This window comes from Ambystoma mexicanum, chromosome 6p (assembly GCF_040938575.1).
Source record: "Ambystoma mexicanum isolate Mex_15411 chromosome 6p, UKY_AmexF1_1, whole genome shotgun sequence".
Lineage (NCBI taxonomy): Eukaryota > Metazoa > Chordata > Amphibia > Caudata > Ambystomatidae > Ambystoma > Ambystoma mexicanum.
In genome coordinates, this window is record NC_090935.1 from 1,227,257,089 (window position 1) to 1,227,273,514 (window position 16,426).

General features: G+C 48.5%; 1 protein-coding gene across 13 annotated transcripts in view; it reads left to right on the forward strand.

The window, feature by feature from the left end:
- Nucleotides 1–3,182: 3,182 nt before the first annotated feature.
- The window catches only part of TLE1 (TLE family member 1, transcriptional corepressor), a 126,945-nt gene continuing 113,701 nt past the window's right edge, over nucleotides 3,183–16,426 (forward strand). For 11 of the 13 annotated variants that reach the window (XM_069625885.1, XM_069625887.1, XM_069625886.1 and 8 more), the window contains exons 1-4: nucleotides 3,732–3,904; nucleotides 4,382–4,482; nucleotides 6,103–6,166; nucleotides 6,267–6,311. In XM_069625885.1, the coding sequence (XP_069481986.1) occupies nucleotides 3,881–3,904; nucleotides 4,382–4,482; nucleotides 6,103–6,166; nucleotides 6,267–6,311 (234 nt within the window). In that variant the 5' untranslated portion in view covers nucleotides 3,732–3,880. Of the gene's footprint in view, nucleotides 3,905–4,381; nucleotides 4,483–6,102; nucleotides 6,167–6,266; nucleotides 6,312–16,426 lie in introns of all 13 variants that reach the window. The other 2 variants (XM_069625893.1, XM_069625892.1) reach the window with 2 other exon arrangements.

Below are 16,426 nucleotides of genomic sequence, written 5' to 3' on the forward strand. Positions count from 1 at the left end.
CAGTATATTGTAGGTTCTGTAAAAACAAAGACCAACTAGAATCTGTCAGGCATGTGATGTTAGCCTGCCCGATCCTGGCATCGTAACGTCAGGTATGCATGGGAAGTTACACTATTAACATCTCTGAGGAGACGGAAGAGGAATACTGGGAGCGGCTAATGACAGCTGAAAAGGTTGGCAGAACACTAGACGCACTAACATTTGTTGAATCCCTAAATTTGGATCAGGAGGAAGATGGTCCCGAATTGTGAGCTAATTTCAGCAGGCCAGATAGACTGAGCGAACTGGCTTCGGGAAAACTCAACACATTTCCACAAATATTGGACATGTGTCTAATGATGATGAACTTGATAATGGAGGAATGTTAAAGGTTTAAATCTGATTAACCAATAAAATATATATATATATATATATATATGTTATGGACAGTGTTCCAAAAGTGTTGACACACTAAACCATCCACTCTGTAGTCATTCGGCACGCTAATGAACAGGGCATTCTAATGCGAGTAACAACTGTCGGGGCTGGCTTCCTGAGAATCAACCCCAAGCAGTGATCAGCATGTATTGCCGGCTTCAAATCCAATGTTCAAGCTTTTCTTGTGGGAAGGCAAAGCACCCACTTACTGTAGCTTGTTGGGGGGATGAGGGGTGAAAGGCCATTTGACAGTTAAGGCCTTCCTTGGTCTCAGTCACAGAATGCACTTATTAAAGTTACCTTTTTTTCCATGCAATTGTCATCTAAACCAGAACAACGTTGAAGCTTTCACTTTGTCATCAAAGACCTTTCAAAGACTTACATTTTTGAGAGTTCTGTTTGTTTCTTTCTATCGAGCTGATTCTCAGCCCTGTCAAAGAAAATAGACACAACGTATCGCCCAATTTGGTTTTTCACTTCCATATAAACTGTAGTGCTTTCCATCACCACTTGGACTGTTTCCATTTAGCAAAAATGTCAGGATACTTTCTGGCAACTGGGAGGACTTATTTTCTGGCTTTACCAGTTATTTGCAGAAATATATATTTATTAGGGATGAGCAGGCTGCAGCTCACATGTTTGCTTTTAAACTGACACTTTTCTTTCTTTGTATAGATATCTTTGGTATAGTTTGCCCTAGAGCATAAACGGTAATCACACAGGAGCAAGGAGAACGGAAATTGTTTTTGCTCAATTCACAGGTGTCTCCTCATCCCCTCAGGACCATTCTTTGGGTGTGGGGGAAATTGGCCACATGTATAAGTCAAAAGAAGGGGAGGGGTTTGGGGATGTTGAATATGTTGGATGACACGCATTCTCTTCTGTTGCATTTTTGTAAATTCAGGCCTACTGCCTTCCAAAAAATATAAATCTGTCTCGTCTCTCCTTAACCTTGCCCCCTGCGTCGCCTATGCCAGCAAACCACTGTGGCATCCTATGGTGGCATGATTGGGAGGCACTGGGGCTGGCCCAGGAAGAGAGGGGCGGGTCGATCTGGTGCTGAGCGGCGCGTTGGCATCATCTCTAGTTGCGGCCACTCAGCACAGGAAATTCGTAAGGATGTCCGGTCCTGGGCCTATAAGAGGAGGAAGAGGCAGTGAAAGCCCCACATTTTGCCTGCATGCCTGAGACTCAGCAAATGCGAGGGGGGGGGCGCCTGGCTTTTCACGTTTTCCCATGCACTAACCCCTATTATTTTAGATAGGGTAGATGCAGATTTGACCAGAGAGTTGGCTTGCAGGTTTAGCACATTGCATCGAATGTATACTGGTCCTGAGCATTTTGAGAAGCTGGTAGAGAGAATTTCATCTTAGTTGGGGGACAATTAAGACTTGGGGCTTAACGGTGACCCCGTCGGGGCTAGCTCTAACTGATCTGTGCTTAAACGGTACTCGCAGAGGGGTGGGAGAACGGGACTGAGGCTTTTCTCGATCCGCAGGGGTCTCCTGATTCCCCCCCAGGAACCGTTCTCTGGGTTTACAAGAGACCCACACATAACTGATAAGTATAGGAGGGGTCTGAGGATGTTGAATATGCTAAATGACATCCATTCTCTTGTGTTGCGTTTTTTTGGTAAATAAATGTGGTTTGTCTCTCACATTGGCCTTGTCACCCGTGTGGCCCATTATCAATCACATTATTATTCTCTTGCTTGAATACTGCCCCTTACTTTCTTTCCGTCACGTCACTTCCTTTTCTTATCACTCCTTGCATCTTATATAGAAGTGGAAAATTGCATGTGGGGTACAGAAGTGCTAAACGTCAGTGGTCTCCTGAATGCTACTACTATTATTAACAAAATGATTCCCGTTGTGTATTTTCAGAACACACGGCTCTCAACCAGGTGCCAGCTGCCTTCCAATTAGCTGACTCACCCACCAAGCTCCCATTCACTTCAATGGGGTCTAACCCACCCAACAAAAAATCGGGTGTTTCACCCGCCTTGGAAGCACAAAAGGTCGAGAGATATGAGATAACGGTTTGAAACTGTAATCTTCTTTAAGATGGCGCAAAAGTGTGTCCTAGTGTGTTGGTTTAGCTTTTGGTGAAAAAGAAAAAAAAACAAATCATAACTCTCACGCTGTCAAAGATGCCTGAAGTTCAGGTACATGTTTAAAGGAGATGTTGCCATTTAGAGTTGCAAGGGTTTTCCAACTGGGAACATCGGGATTTTTCAAACAAAAAATTAAGTTAAAAGCCAACATTTGGGAGCACTAAAAAGTTGAAAAATAAACGTGCTTTGACTTGCTTTCGGTGAAGCAATATTGTACAAAAAATAAAGGCAACCGAGAAATTGCAATGATGTGGCCGAAAGTCACAGGGGTTTCATATTATTATGGAAAATGATCAGTTCCATGCGTAAGAATTGGGAAGGTTCCTTCTAATGGCAGTTGTAAAGCTTGAACAAATGAAGTAAAGGGGAGGGGGTGGGAACGTGAATGATTTATATATTTACAACCCAGCAGCATCTGGCCCTTTGTGCTTCCAGCCCCCCTCCCCCGGGTTAATGAGCGCGGCCTGTGGGAGAATGAAAGGCTCTTAGCACTGCCTTTACTAGCGGGCTGCGGGAAGCAGAGCCTTTCTTCTCTTTCCATTACACCCTGTCCTCTTTTCGCTTACCCACGTTACTTTGACTGACAGCTTCGAGCAGGCCTGGCTCGCCTTTCTGCCGACCTTCTTATACTGACTGCCAATCATTACTCCCCACTCTCTTCCTTATTGGTCTGTCTTGGTGTCCCACGGCTGGCAGCATCAGTGTACCTCCTTTCTGAGAGCTACGGCTAAGTAAACGATTGGTTAGACGGCGCTAAGAACGTCACGAGCCCACGTTGGGTCTTGGCTGCCTACCATTGGCCTGCGCTCGGCTTGGGCGGGGCCCTACTGCAAGGAGTGTGAAACCGCGTGTGAATGCGGCCAGCGCCGGAGCCGAACCCAGGAGAAGAGACGCCGAAGCCGGCAGCCTGCCCCGTGCCCCGTGCCCCGTGCCCCGTGCCCCCCGGAGGAAAAGCACGGCCCTCCCGATACCGGAGCCGCGTGGGCGTCGTAACAAGCTTGGTAGTGGGGATATCTTGGCTTGGCACCGGATTTAGCGTTCTCTGTTTGGATAATTCGCCCCCCCTTCTCTCTTCTGGATTTACGGACCCCCCTGGTGGATCTACTGTGAATTGTGAGCGGGAGCTCGGAAGAGGTATGAGTATCCCGGGGCCACCCCCCGCTTGAGACCCGCTGCCATTGGAGTGGAGCACAGACCCCCCCCCCCCTTTTGTCGCCTGGAGGTGACCCCCACCCACCCTCGTGAACCAAATCGGAATTCCGCGCACCCGCGGTTGGTGGTTTCCGGAGGTGGGTTTTTACTAATCTTACGAGAATTGAGCTGCAGAGGAGCCGAGGGGCGGCCGGAGCCATGTTCCCCCAGAGCCGACACCCCGTAAGTACAGCACGTGTATGGGGAGAGGGGGAGTGCATGCGGTGCAGCTGGGGCTCTTACACTTCTCTATGCGCGCTTCCTGCCCTTCCCACCATGGTGAGCGCTTCACTATTGCAGCTCTCGTGCGCTTCCACCCCCAGGCCTTGCCCTTCCTCTCTCTCCCCCCCCCCCCGTTCCATATGCAGTCTCCCCTGTCACTTGCTCGGCGGGGGGTGCATGCTTGACTCTTTGAAGTGCTTCGGGCGCTGCAGATGGTGTATTTCTCACGGAGGCCGCTAGGGTCGGCGCAGCCCTCTTCCCCCGGAAATGGCCACCGCTAGTGGGCGCCGCTGTGATGCAATATGATGGGGGTGTGGGGGGGCTGTCAGGCCTGTGTTGTGCGGCGCACGCCCTTTTCTCGGACAGGTTGTCTGCTATCCCCGTGTGGCTGCTGGAAGTTGTTTTCTCTGCTCCCTGCATCTCCTTTGCTCCTCACAGACACCGCACCAGTCCTCCGGGCAGCCCTTCAAGTTCACCATTCCAGAGTCGCTGGACCGCATCAAGGAGGAGTTCCAGTTCCTGCAGGCCCAGTACCACAGGTGAGGCCCACCCCCCAGCTTCTACTCTAACCACCCCCAAATATATCCTGCTCTCGCCCTTCCCTCCGGTACAGGACAGGCGGGGCCCCCATGTCTCATTCACGTCTGTTTGTGTTTTCAAGCTCCGTGAGAGCTGTCAATATTTGCCTTCCATTTGTTACCAGAGCTGGCAGCCGCGGGTGGGCCACTCTTTGCCCACGTAAGCACTCGCCACAGACGTTGCGCGCCTGTGTGTGTACTTAGGGAGGGAGGGGGTTGGGTTAAAATGCCACGTGGTGTGATGCTGATTCCAGGCGCTAGTGCCTGTTTGTGTGCAACTTGCGGCTGAGCCACTACATAGGTGTTTCTGTTCTACGTATTGGTGTGTTGTGGTTTTGGGTAATCGGCAGGTAACGAAATATCGTGGAGACCATTCCACTTCCATCACACCATGTGTTGGTTTCCGGGGGTCCTTATTGCACCAATAGAATTCCCAGTACCTGGAAAACCAATTGATGAAACTGGATCATTTACTTGGTGCGTCTAGAATGTCAACCGCGTGTCCACTCGCCGCTGCAATCGAGGTCTATAGTCATTATTGATAACTCGCCAGCTGTCACACGAAACGATTGCTCCATTGCGAATCTGCCCTCCACAAGTAGCAATGCGGTGGTCTACAGGGCATTCAGTGGTAAGACGGGTCCATTTGACCATTGGGATATCTGGTATCCTAAAGGTGTGTAGACGTTAATAAATATACAAAACCTTGGATAGTGGGGTTGTTGACTTTTTTTAAGTGTATATAGTTCAAATTGAACTTTTACAATCAATACATCATTTTGCACAACATAGACATGACATTAAACATTCCCGCTACAATGATTCCATCTTTTTATTAGTAACTTTTATCCTCCACCACATAGCTCCCTGCGAATGTCTGCATTTGGTAATACACAGTGGTTGGGGGCAGAGTTCCACTTACTGCAACCTTTTTCTCCATTCCGCAACTGGTCTTTGAAAAGCACACTTCTCAACTGTACCACCCAATCGCAGTTACAGCCAAAGTGAAAGCTGTTTCAACTCAAGGACTGTCAACCAGCATGGCTACCACCCTTGCAATATGTGTTGCACGTTGCGCCCCTCCTGTCTACCCTGTACCCCACTGGGGTCAGAGATCCACTCCTTTTTCGGTACACTTATACCACTGGAAAAGCAGTAATAAGATATCGCCCCATACGTGACTCATTACGCTCCTGCGGGATTGCAGACGGTTCAGCTATCTGCGCACCCAAGTGACACTGATTTTTGCCTCACTAGGAACCCTGAACAGTATCCGTGCTGCCGTAATGGACGAGGCGCTCAAAACCTGAACCGATATTTAGAGTGATGAAATGCGGAGATCTCCGCCCATCATCCGAACCAGTTGCCCTCTACTTTCACGCCCTTGGTTAGATCTGGCCACTAAATGCTTTAGCACTCAGGGAGGGGGCGGGAAGCAGGCGACTTGGTCACGTGAGTCGAGAACGTTCCCAGAGTATGATTTGTTGAACAGCTGTTCATGTGTACCCACCGCTTAGCGAGGGTGCTGCTTTTGATATTTTTTGCCGCACGTGATCTAACATTTTTTTTTTTTTCACACAGCCTTAAGTTGGAGTGTGAAAAATTGGCAAGTGAGAAGACTGAAATGCAGAGGCACTACGTGATGGTGAGTAAAGGGCCAGTTCTTGTAAATCTTTTGGTGTATGCCAAATCCAATGTTTGCTAAACCCGCTTGTTAAAATAATCCCTGTCTCTCTTCTTTGCAGTATTATGAAATGTCCTATGGATTAAACATTGAAATGCATAAGCAGGTAAGCCCCGCCCTCCTGATGGCCGTCGTGCAATGTCGACTAGTGTAATTAATTGTGGCGGAAGGCGCTGTGCAAGGGTCGGCCAATGTCAGCCCGGTGACATGGAGCCATGTGACTGCAGAGCATATATTTGCTGTGGCTGGCTCGGGGCCGGGGCTATTGTTCACGGACGCAGGTTTAACGTCTATGCCTTGCTCAGTACAAACATGCATGTTCGGATTTGGTATGCTGAGCAGAGCAAACATCTTGTGTTTGCATTGCTTGAGAATGATGTGGGAAGGCGCGTTTGTCTAAGGATTTAACCATTAATTGCGCATTGATTGCGCTCAGAAGACTTATTTTTCCTCTTTTAAAAGCTTTCCGGTTTCCTATGGACCAGCATTGGCAGGAATGTGGCAGCATACGATAGAATGGCCATAATGTGCATTGACCTTTTTGTTCGGTTGGGAGCTGTAGCACCGCAGAATTGGAGATGGCCCCACACATCAGCGTGCCTCTTCGGGCGCAGATCGACGTCCTTGTCTTTACACCACCTATGTGACTAATGGCTTCCTAACCTGGACCATCGGAGCGTGGTCCTCGCGGGAGCAGCGCTGAGTGACCCTCCGTTGAGTGGTCGTCGTCTGCCAGTGCGCACATTCAAGTCGGCCGGATGCTGAGGCGGGAGTGTTTTTCCGGGGACGCCGCTCGTCTGCGAGAAATCGATGCGCTTCCTGGATGGGGGGCCCACTGCCCAATCCGCTGCCTACTGGATGTTTGCCTTCGTTTGAACCCCATGTTTCATTAGATTAAAGAGCGTGGCTGGCCAGATAGGGCTCGGAAGCGCCATTTTTCACTCATCCCGAGCTGTTATAGTTCGCACTTATGTTCTTTTATATCCTTATTGTTCACCTTTTTAAATTGTGTGGTTTGGGGGTTCGGTGTGTATTCTTTGCCATTGACGGGGTGTTGCGCGCGTGGTGCATGAACCCCCATCGCCTTTAAAATGGCACTGCTAAGACTTACTGCTGGCGGGTGCGCTTCCGTTTGTTTACATGCATATGTGGCCATGGGGTAGCTCGTCAGGCAGGGGGACCCGCCTACATGTAGTGGTCTCGAACCCATCATAGTTTCGAGTTCACTACATTGGGCGGTAACGGTTGTCCTCAAAGCACGGGGAATCGGTCATTGAAGCGCTATTATTGTAGGGTTGCTTCGCCAGTAATCGCCATGTTGAAAAACTGGTCTTGTGCGTGATGTTAAAAATGCGCTTCTCTATCCCTCTAGTGCCAGCCTCGCTGCATCTGCGCACACGCATACCCTATAATTTGGACAAGGAAGTGATGCCGTAAGCATCCTCTGGGTTTCATCCGTTTTTCTTGGTTGCAGGAAATTCTATCCTCCGCGGGAATAGGAGACGCGGCCTTGGTTGATGAGGAAAAGAGCAGGGCTCTGAGCGCGAACTGTGAACAATGGGTGCAGACGAGGCCTTTGGTAGCTAGTAATCATAATTCTTATTACAGCCGGTGACGCCTGGGCCCTGGGGTGCAGCCAGGCTCCAATTGATGCTTTTTGCTGACTGATCACCAGCAGGGCCTAAGTGCTCATTATATTGCAGATAGGCCTTCGGAGCTCTCATTACGCCTGACAGCCATTCTCTCTGGGGGGAGCTGGGCATTAGCTGGACTCCTGACAGGCGCGGATTATTCCTGCTTTATGGCATATAACCAAATTCTAGCTAGGGATCACTGGGGACAAGCACAAGTGTCAATTTTGACTACATCATTGTTGCTGGGATCTGTGGGCGGCGGGGTGGGGGCGAGGGGGGGGGGGGGCAGGGCTGTGTTTCAAGCGCCGGCTCCCGTGCAGATTGGTTTTTAAATATTTATTTTTAAATCAGCTCCAGGCGTGAACCGTCTTTGCCTATAGTTGTATTTCTTGAAACCCTACTATAAACAGTGTTAATCTGGCAATTGTGTACATTTGTTTTCCACTCGCCAACTGTACTTCCTCTGCGTGGTGCCAGTCTTAAATCCCCTGGCTGGCACATGCTTCCAATCTATGGGTGCTATGGCAAGGTGCAAAGCCCCCACGCCTGAAATAGGGCTCGTGCTAACAAACCTTACCCAATATAGATCTATCCGTCTACGAAAATGGGGCTGAAAATGTGTGTGTCTTGTCTGACCACGTGGGGTTGGTTTACAGAGGGGTCGAGGGTTAGTCTGGTAAGGTGCCGCAGCCTGGCCTCTAGGAGGCTTGCTAAATGATACGCATACATTTGCATGCAAGTGTTTTGGTTGGGTTTTATGGATTGGTGACCTGCCTCGGCTTGGTTGTAGCCGCCCCTTCTGCTTGGCACTCGATTGCCCAGGGGGCGTTAATAGGTCCACTGCTTTTTAAGGGCTGCTGTCAGCGGGCATTAGCGCCGCGTCTCATTGTTTTCATCAGGCGTGCTGTGGCTTTTCTTTGAATGGGTCTGGAGATAAAAGTGTGTGTGTTTTTTAAAGCTTGGATTGTTTAGGTGCAAGATTAGCCTTTGTTCCATGGCAATCCGCCAAGGGAGGGATTCCTCACCGCTAAGCCCTCCGAACAGTTCTACACAGCGAACAGTGCCCCTCGGTGACAGGTGGGGCTTTGGTGTACATGGCTGAAATTCAACAATTCCCCGCCACTCCTGTCGGTTGGCAGATGTGCCATTCGAGGCTCATTTTTTACTTTTAAACTGTACTCCCCGCACACACCCACCCAGCGCTAAAGTGTGGTTTAGGCATTGCATCTCGTTAACTTTTTTGAACTGTTTTACGCAGTATAAGTAACTTTGTTGGTCTGTGCGTATGCCGACCTAAACCCACTCGGCTACGAATCGGTAAAAGTTGTCTGGGTGCGCAAAGTGGCCACCTTGAAGCAGCCAGGCCATTTCCACTATAGTGCGCCCGTAGGAGCGACTCCCCCGGCAGGAATTCACGTGCAGCAGCTGCTCCTCTCCGGGAGTTCGTTGTTGGTAGCTGAAATGTGTGGGCATTGGGGGATGAGAAGCCTCTGGTGGCTGTTTGCACAGAAGACTGTTTAATTAAAGGCCCTGGGTGGAGGGACAGGCCACCATGCCCTTGTCTTCCTCGGTCTGGTGGCGACTTGAGTAAACGGTCAATTCGAGGGGCTTACACGCAAGGTTGCCGGCCAGTGCATTGAAAACGCAAGGAAAGGCAACATTAGCAGGCATGCCGCTGGGATTTCCGGCAAATATAGTGGGCAGCACAGAGGCGAGTTGCCAGCGGGGTTCGCTGAGCAGTTGGCGAGGGCCACAGTTTCCTGCTGGAGCATGTTTGATGGCTTGTTCGAATGTTGCCCGTGATGTAGGCAGGCTTCTACTGTTGGCTCTCGGCCTTTCACTATGGTATAGGCCCTTAAATGTCTCGTTTTCCTGCACTCGGAGTTGTACCCTCCAAATGACTTGCTTCTGAATAGTTTTGCATAATTGAGCCTGATGAGTTCTGGGCGAAGTGGACGATGTTCGTGCCCTTGTTACATTTTCGTTTGTATATCTGCTTTACTTAATGCAGTGTAACTTAATTCAAAACAGAAATCGTCTTGCCCACTTGACTTGTTCTGCAGAACGCCTCTTCTTTGCATAGTAATCTATTTGCCCCCTCTTTGAACACCCGAATAGCGTCCAGACGCGTCGCACCTTTGTGGGTACACCCGCTTCCAACATGGTCTACAACGAGGTGCAATGAAGCACCCGCTGTTTTGTACAGTCTTGCATACGTTGTCCTAGTGAAATACGTTCTTGGGCATGCTGCTTTGGAATGGATTTGCATGCATGCCCCGTTGGAGAAATTAAGATCATTTTGTAATATAACATTGCTGATGAATTAACAAGAGATACCTTTTTTCTCTTCCTCCTCTCTCCCCTGCTTAATATCCTTTCTTTTCTCTCCACCCTCCTTCACCTCCCTAACTCGCTCAGTTTTTGCTGACTGGTTCACCCCCAGAGCCTACATGTCCCAGGCTCCCCCGCCAGTCTTTGGCACTTGCCTCCGACCTGCTGCACTTTGTTGAACATGCACTTTCAGTTTACACTCCTGCTTGATCAGACTTTGTCTCCCCCTGCCCCCCATCTCTGGACTTCTGTATGTATGTATGCATGACCTAAATGTACTAGACCAGTTAGTCTGTCCTGTCTCCCCCTAACCTCGAGCTTGGTCTCAAGCGCTATTTATTTGTATAGAGCCTATACACAGGCAAGTGTTTCAAAGCGCTCAACTGGGCCACTTCATGCAATTGCCATGGGGAAAATGTTATTCCTAGTATACTAGTTTTCTGTAGGATCATTTGGAATTTTCAAGGACTAAAAATGATTACTGTATTCCCCTGTTACCTTTTCACCTTGAAGCGCTTCACCTGTGTATAAGCGCTATATAAATAATCAATAAAATAAACAGTAACTGTTTCTTACTGACTAAAACTGCATCTGCTAGCTAATAGATGAGGCTCGCATTGTTGTCTTTTGGTGAAAAAACCTCTCAATGATTTCTGTGCAAAATACCTTTGTTGTAATGCTCTGGTGTAATATTGTGGCAGCACACTGCAACCTATCCTTTGGTTAGTGGCTTGTGCACATTTTCTGCTGTTCCTCTGGCATCATGAAGTAGCCGGTCACAGGTGGAGCAGTGCTTGTTTCGAAAAGTGCAGGTTGTTGTGGGTTGACATTTTGGATGAGTTGCACCCTCTTGATGGCTCCTCCTTCGTGTTTAGTGTGGTTTTAAGTGGAACCCTGACATACTAAAGATGTGAGAGAGGGAACGCTCTCAGCATCTTGACAACAGCTTTGTTCTTGCCAGTTGGCTCAGACGCCGAAGCATCTGCAGCTGCAAGTGAGGCGGGCGGTTGTTTACTGTGCTTGGTCAATTGCTGCTCAGGAGCTGCTCTCAGTGCGCTGAAGCCGAGAGAATTGGAATTGGACGCATGAAATGTATCCAGCGACTGCACTTTCGAGTTGAACGAGCTCCAAAGCAGTGTTATAAAGTTTAATAAACTCCTAGACTCATACATCCGTCTTTCTGCAGTTTTGATTAAGCCGCTGGAACAGTTTGCGCCGCCCCCCCCCCCCCACCCGGCGGGCTGGTTGCCAATGATCTGCTCGATCAAGATTTAGAGTAGAAGCTTTTCAAGGGTCCTTATTTCACATGTTTTGGTTGCACTTTTGATATTTCACTCCAGTGGAAACTCACGCGGTTTCAACCACCTTGATAAATCCGTATGGCTTGTTTTCCTTCTGGCTCTAAACTAAAGGTGCTGCCTTTCAATTTGAAGAGTGGGCAACTTTCTGTGTCTAGTACAGCACCCGAGCACATCATTGTCTACAGCCAAAATCTCTTTGGGGTGGGGGGGGGGGCTGGGTTCATTTGTACTCTTCTAACCACCAGAGTATCCTCTCGTGAGGTTAACGGATGTTGCATTTTAACTTGGCTTACTATGCACCAGGCTTGCTGTTCTGTTGAGACACCAAGGGCCTCCAAACTCCTGGGTCTGTGGTCCCTGAATGGGGAAATACCGGGCCATTCCGACATTGGAGGGCCTGGTATATCCCCATTCAGGGTACCCGGACCATCCCCATTCCCATTTGAGCCCCCATAGGGCTCAATGGGAATGGGGAGCATGCTAACAATGGGCCCGTTAATGACGGCCCGTTAGCATGCTGGTCCCCTCGCGGGACCCGCAAAGGACGTCTGGTCTGACCAGACGTCCAGAGTGGGTGCCGCAAGGTGACCTCGTAATGAGGTGGAAAGGGGTTAACGGCACCAGCACCTTTACCAGTGCCATTAACCCCTTACCGCCTCACTTGTAAAGAGGCCCCAAGACTTTTATCCTCTTGCCAACAAAATGCTTCTCCCCCAACACCTATGCCATCCTCGCTTTATCAGGCTTCAAAACGGCCATACATTTGCTTCCTTTTTTTATTTATTTACAAGTATATGCAAAAAAACAGAATCGTAGTACAGAAGGATAGTGAGAAAAGATACCAAAATCAAAAGAAGTCATTGAACATATTCCAAATCTTCTCATATAGGACAATTTACATTTCAATTTGTAGATCAATTTTTCTGTTCTAGAGAGTGCGTTTCCTGGACCCATTCCTCAAATGACGGAGGGATCCGACGTTTCCATCCTCGCAGGATCAACCTTTTTGCAACAATGGTTGCTCTAAAAAAAACACTTCTTGAGGGCGGAGCTGACATCAGCCAGCCCAGAATCATCCTCTAGGATCATTGTCTTAAAATCCAGGACACACCCTTCACCCAAAATTCTAACACACACATCACAAATGTCAATCCAAAAATTCCTGACCCGCACACAGCTCCATAGCATGTGTTCCAATGATCCAACTTACTGAACACAACCCCAACAATCGGCATTGTCAGTCATGCCCCTTTTATGCAATGTTTCCGGACACCAATACACACGATTCAGAATCTTAATTTGACGAGACCTTTCACTCGGATTCAGCGAACACAAGGAGACGTTTCCACACATATTCTGCCTCAAGATCAATATCAGATAATTCTCTCACTCCACACTCCCCTTAGATTGTCATTACTCTGAAAATGTGACACAAAAAGCTTGTATAACCTTCTGGCTAAACCACCTTCCTGTCCGTTAGAATCTGTCAGAAAAATATTCATGTCCAAAGAGTCAGACCAGTCCACCTCACCCACAGACCTCTTGAAGCTCTATAAGCCGAGTCTGACAAATCCTCAAAACTCAATCTCTCTCTCTCTCTCAGCTCAGCAGCTGTCAGCCACCTATCATCATTCCCCAAATCAGAGACCTGTTTAATATCCACTAGGAACCATTTGGGCCAAAAAACCGTCTTGGAATTATCCCTTATCCTAGGATTCAGCCAGAAAGAGGCATTCTTACACTTAACGCGTCCCTACCTAGCAATGACAAGACTTCAATCCAAGAGTTACGCAAAAAGGACGTGGTTAACAAACTACCTCCTGGAATCTTTGTATTAGTGGTCAACAGGGCTTCCGGACCCAGCGGCCCATAAGCATTCGACTCTGCCACTGCCCAGTTGTCCAATTTACCATTCAAAAATGGAACAAAAGAATGAGCAGAAAAGGCCAAATGGTAGGCCTTAAAATTCGGAACCCCTAAACCACCCAAATAAATCGGGACTGAAGTGAGGGCGGTTTTCTGTCCCATAAAAAAAATCCTGAACAAGGCGGTCTAGATCTTTCCAATAACTACACTTTATTTTCAAAGGAAGCATGCCAGATACAAAGTTAATCCTGGGAGTCAGTCATTTTCAGGGCATTGACATTACCCCACAGTGGAAGATGAAGCAACGACCACCTTTCCAAAATCAATTTACAATCCCGTACAACCACACTCATGTTTTCATCAACCATACGGGAGACCGGAAACGTCAACCAAACCCCCAAGTAGCGCAAGCGCCCATCACACCAAGTGAACCCCAGCCCCTCAACCAGAGACTTACCACACTTGTTAGACAGAGGCAACACTTCTGACTTCAAGCGGTTAACCTTGTATCCCGAACAATCATGAAAATCCGACAAAATCCTCACCCAAAGTCTGCATCACGAACAAGAGGTCATCAGCATAAAGCCAAGTCTTTTGCACTACACCCCAACAATCAACGCCACGTAAATTTTTGGTTCATTCTTGATGCAGACAGCAAGGGGCTCAATCACTAATATGAATAACAGAGGAGAAAAAGGACAACCCTGTCTCGTGCCCTGCTTCAAACAAAAAGGTTCTGACACCACGTCAGCCGTTGGACTAACACATAGAAGTGTGTATATTGGGGTTGTAAGGGTGTGGAAGGAGACTGACCCACAGGTGGCATGCTTTTGGACAAAGGCTTTTAGCAAAAAGAAGAGGGAACAAAAACACAACCCGTCCCGAGCTCCCTGTCTCAACAAAATACTAGAATGTATGTAACTATAAAGTCTCTTGTCCTGTGTCAAACCCTACTTTTATCGCTTCAATTTATAACCACACTAAACTGGATTCACCTCTTCTGGGCTCAGAAGAATTACTTCCTTCTTCTGGATGGGTATAGTTCACAAAGTAGGGGGAATGTCTCCTGGCCTTGGCCTTTCTCAGGCCCTTGATGAGCCTCTCCAGTGGCGGCTCATTGGGCAGACCTGTTATACTCCCCTGCCAGGTACTGCCACAAGCATGTGCATCTGAGGAACTCCTCCTCAGTCACAGCTGGGTCCCGGACCCTGTATTTGACATAGTTTTTCTTCTAGAATCCCTGGTACACTGTTTCTCAACTTGGCGGTCCTTGATGCAGTTACAGCTTCTGTTGTTTTCTGGTCCCAGACCCCTTCACATTGCCTTATTTTACCCTCTTGATATTCCCGGAGCCGCCCACATATTTTCTGTGTGGGCTTCTGGCCGCTCCCCTCATTTTTGGGCTTTTGCGTGTACTCAGACGGCTCTTCAAAGTTGTTTCCTGTTTGCGCGGTGCCGTACGCAGTTCCCCAGCACTTCTGGGAGCTGGGCTAGGCATACCTGCTAGCCCATCTCTCGCAACGCTCTTCCGCACTGCCTCTTCTGGCTTCGGTCTTCCCTGTAGCAGATGGGAACGCTGTAACTTCTGTGGCAAAGCGGTCAGCAGCTGCAGGATCATTTTCTCCGCCTGCAGTATGGTTCCTTCGCTCGCAATGCCTCCAGGGAGGGACTGACCCAATGATTAGTCTCTCTTGTATTTTTAAAGTTTCATCTCATACGAGAACTAGACTGTTCAGTGAAATTGCCTTTAGCGTTCCTCAGCTCTGCAAGCTTCTTCCTTGTGCCAGTATGTTGAGATGACAGTTCAGAGGAGTCAACCCAACTCTTCCTCGCCCTAGTACTATTGGTGTGGCATAAGGACACAGGGAACTGTAAGGGAGGGGAGAAAGATGGGTGAGGGTTGATTGCGCATTGGCCCATGATGTTGTTCTCCCTTTATTCCAGAGGGGAAATACCGCTACATTAGATCTCCTGCGGAGTATCACCCCCAGGGTGACTATTTGGTAGGGGCCTTACTTCCCCCGGGGAGCAGGGATGACATTGCAGGGTTAAAAATTCAAGTTGGAAGCTACTGCCATCCAGTAAGTCACCCGCCACTTCAAATTTACTCATACACACACAGCACTTATTACTTGCCAGACTAGCTGCTGGCAAGTGCACATATTGCATCCTGAGTATATAATGGATGGAACTGTCCTCCAGTCCCATCCGTTATAACTATTCTTGGCTGTTATGGTGCAGGGCTCGACATTAAAATTGGATAAGCAGGGGCAGGCGAGCCTAAAAGCAGCTCCTCTGTATCCATCATCAACCAGTGACCACTAGTTACCACTGGGCAATGATGAGCTAGCAAAATCTTACCTCCACGTAAGATCAAAACCTATTCTTTTGTCCATTTATTTATGGCTACTTATGCTTTAAAGGTCATAGATGTGTCCCACATGCAAAGGTAAATTCATGTAGGTGTGTGTTTGGCATTAGTTTACATGAGCTACCTTTTGGCTCCCATTGCCAACAGTTGGTGTCAAGCTAGCCAGGCTCTTCAATGCTGCAAACGGGTGCTAAATAGCTCCCAGCTCTCCTGAATTTCGAACCACGATAGTGCTCTTTGTACACTTCCCCTTTTCTTGTTTGTGCTGTCCTCACACTGCCATTGACCCCCTTTATGTATCCGTTATCACCACTGTTGTACTGCAGGCGTGGGAATGCTCACTCCTCCATCCACTTACGCTATTGTACAGAGCTTTTTGTCCAACCAGCCCCGACTATCTACAGTACTGCAGGCATATAGTATTGCACCATTTGACAAGGGTTGTTTGTGCTTGTATGTGTATATATATGTATATATATATATACACGCCCCAGCAGCGTGCATGCCCATGTGATTTTGCTGTGTTTCATGGGGACAGGCTGAACTGGGTCTGTTGTTGGGCTGTGATCTCGTGCTCAGCTGCCGCTGGTGGAAGGTGAGAGCTTGAGTTGGATGTTCGGCACTGAGGCGAGAGGAAAGGACGGGAGGGAAAGCCTTCATCCACCACCCTGCACTCCTTTTCCTTCCTGTGTGTGCAGAGGTCTTCCGAACCCCCTGC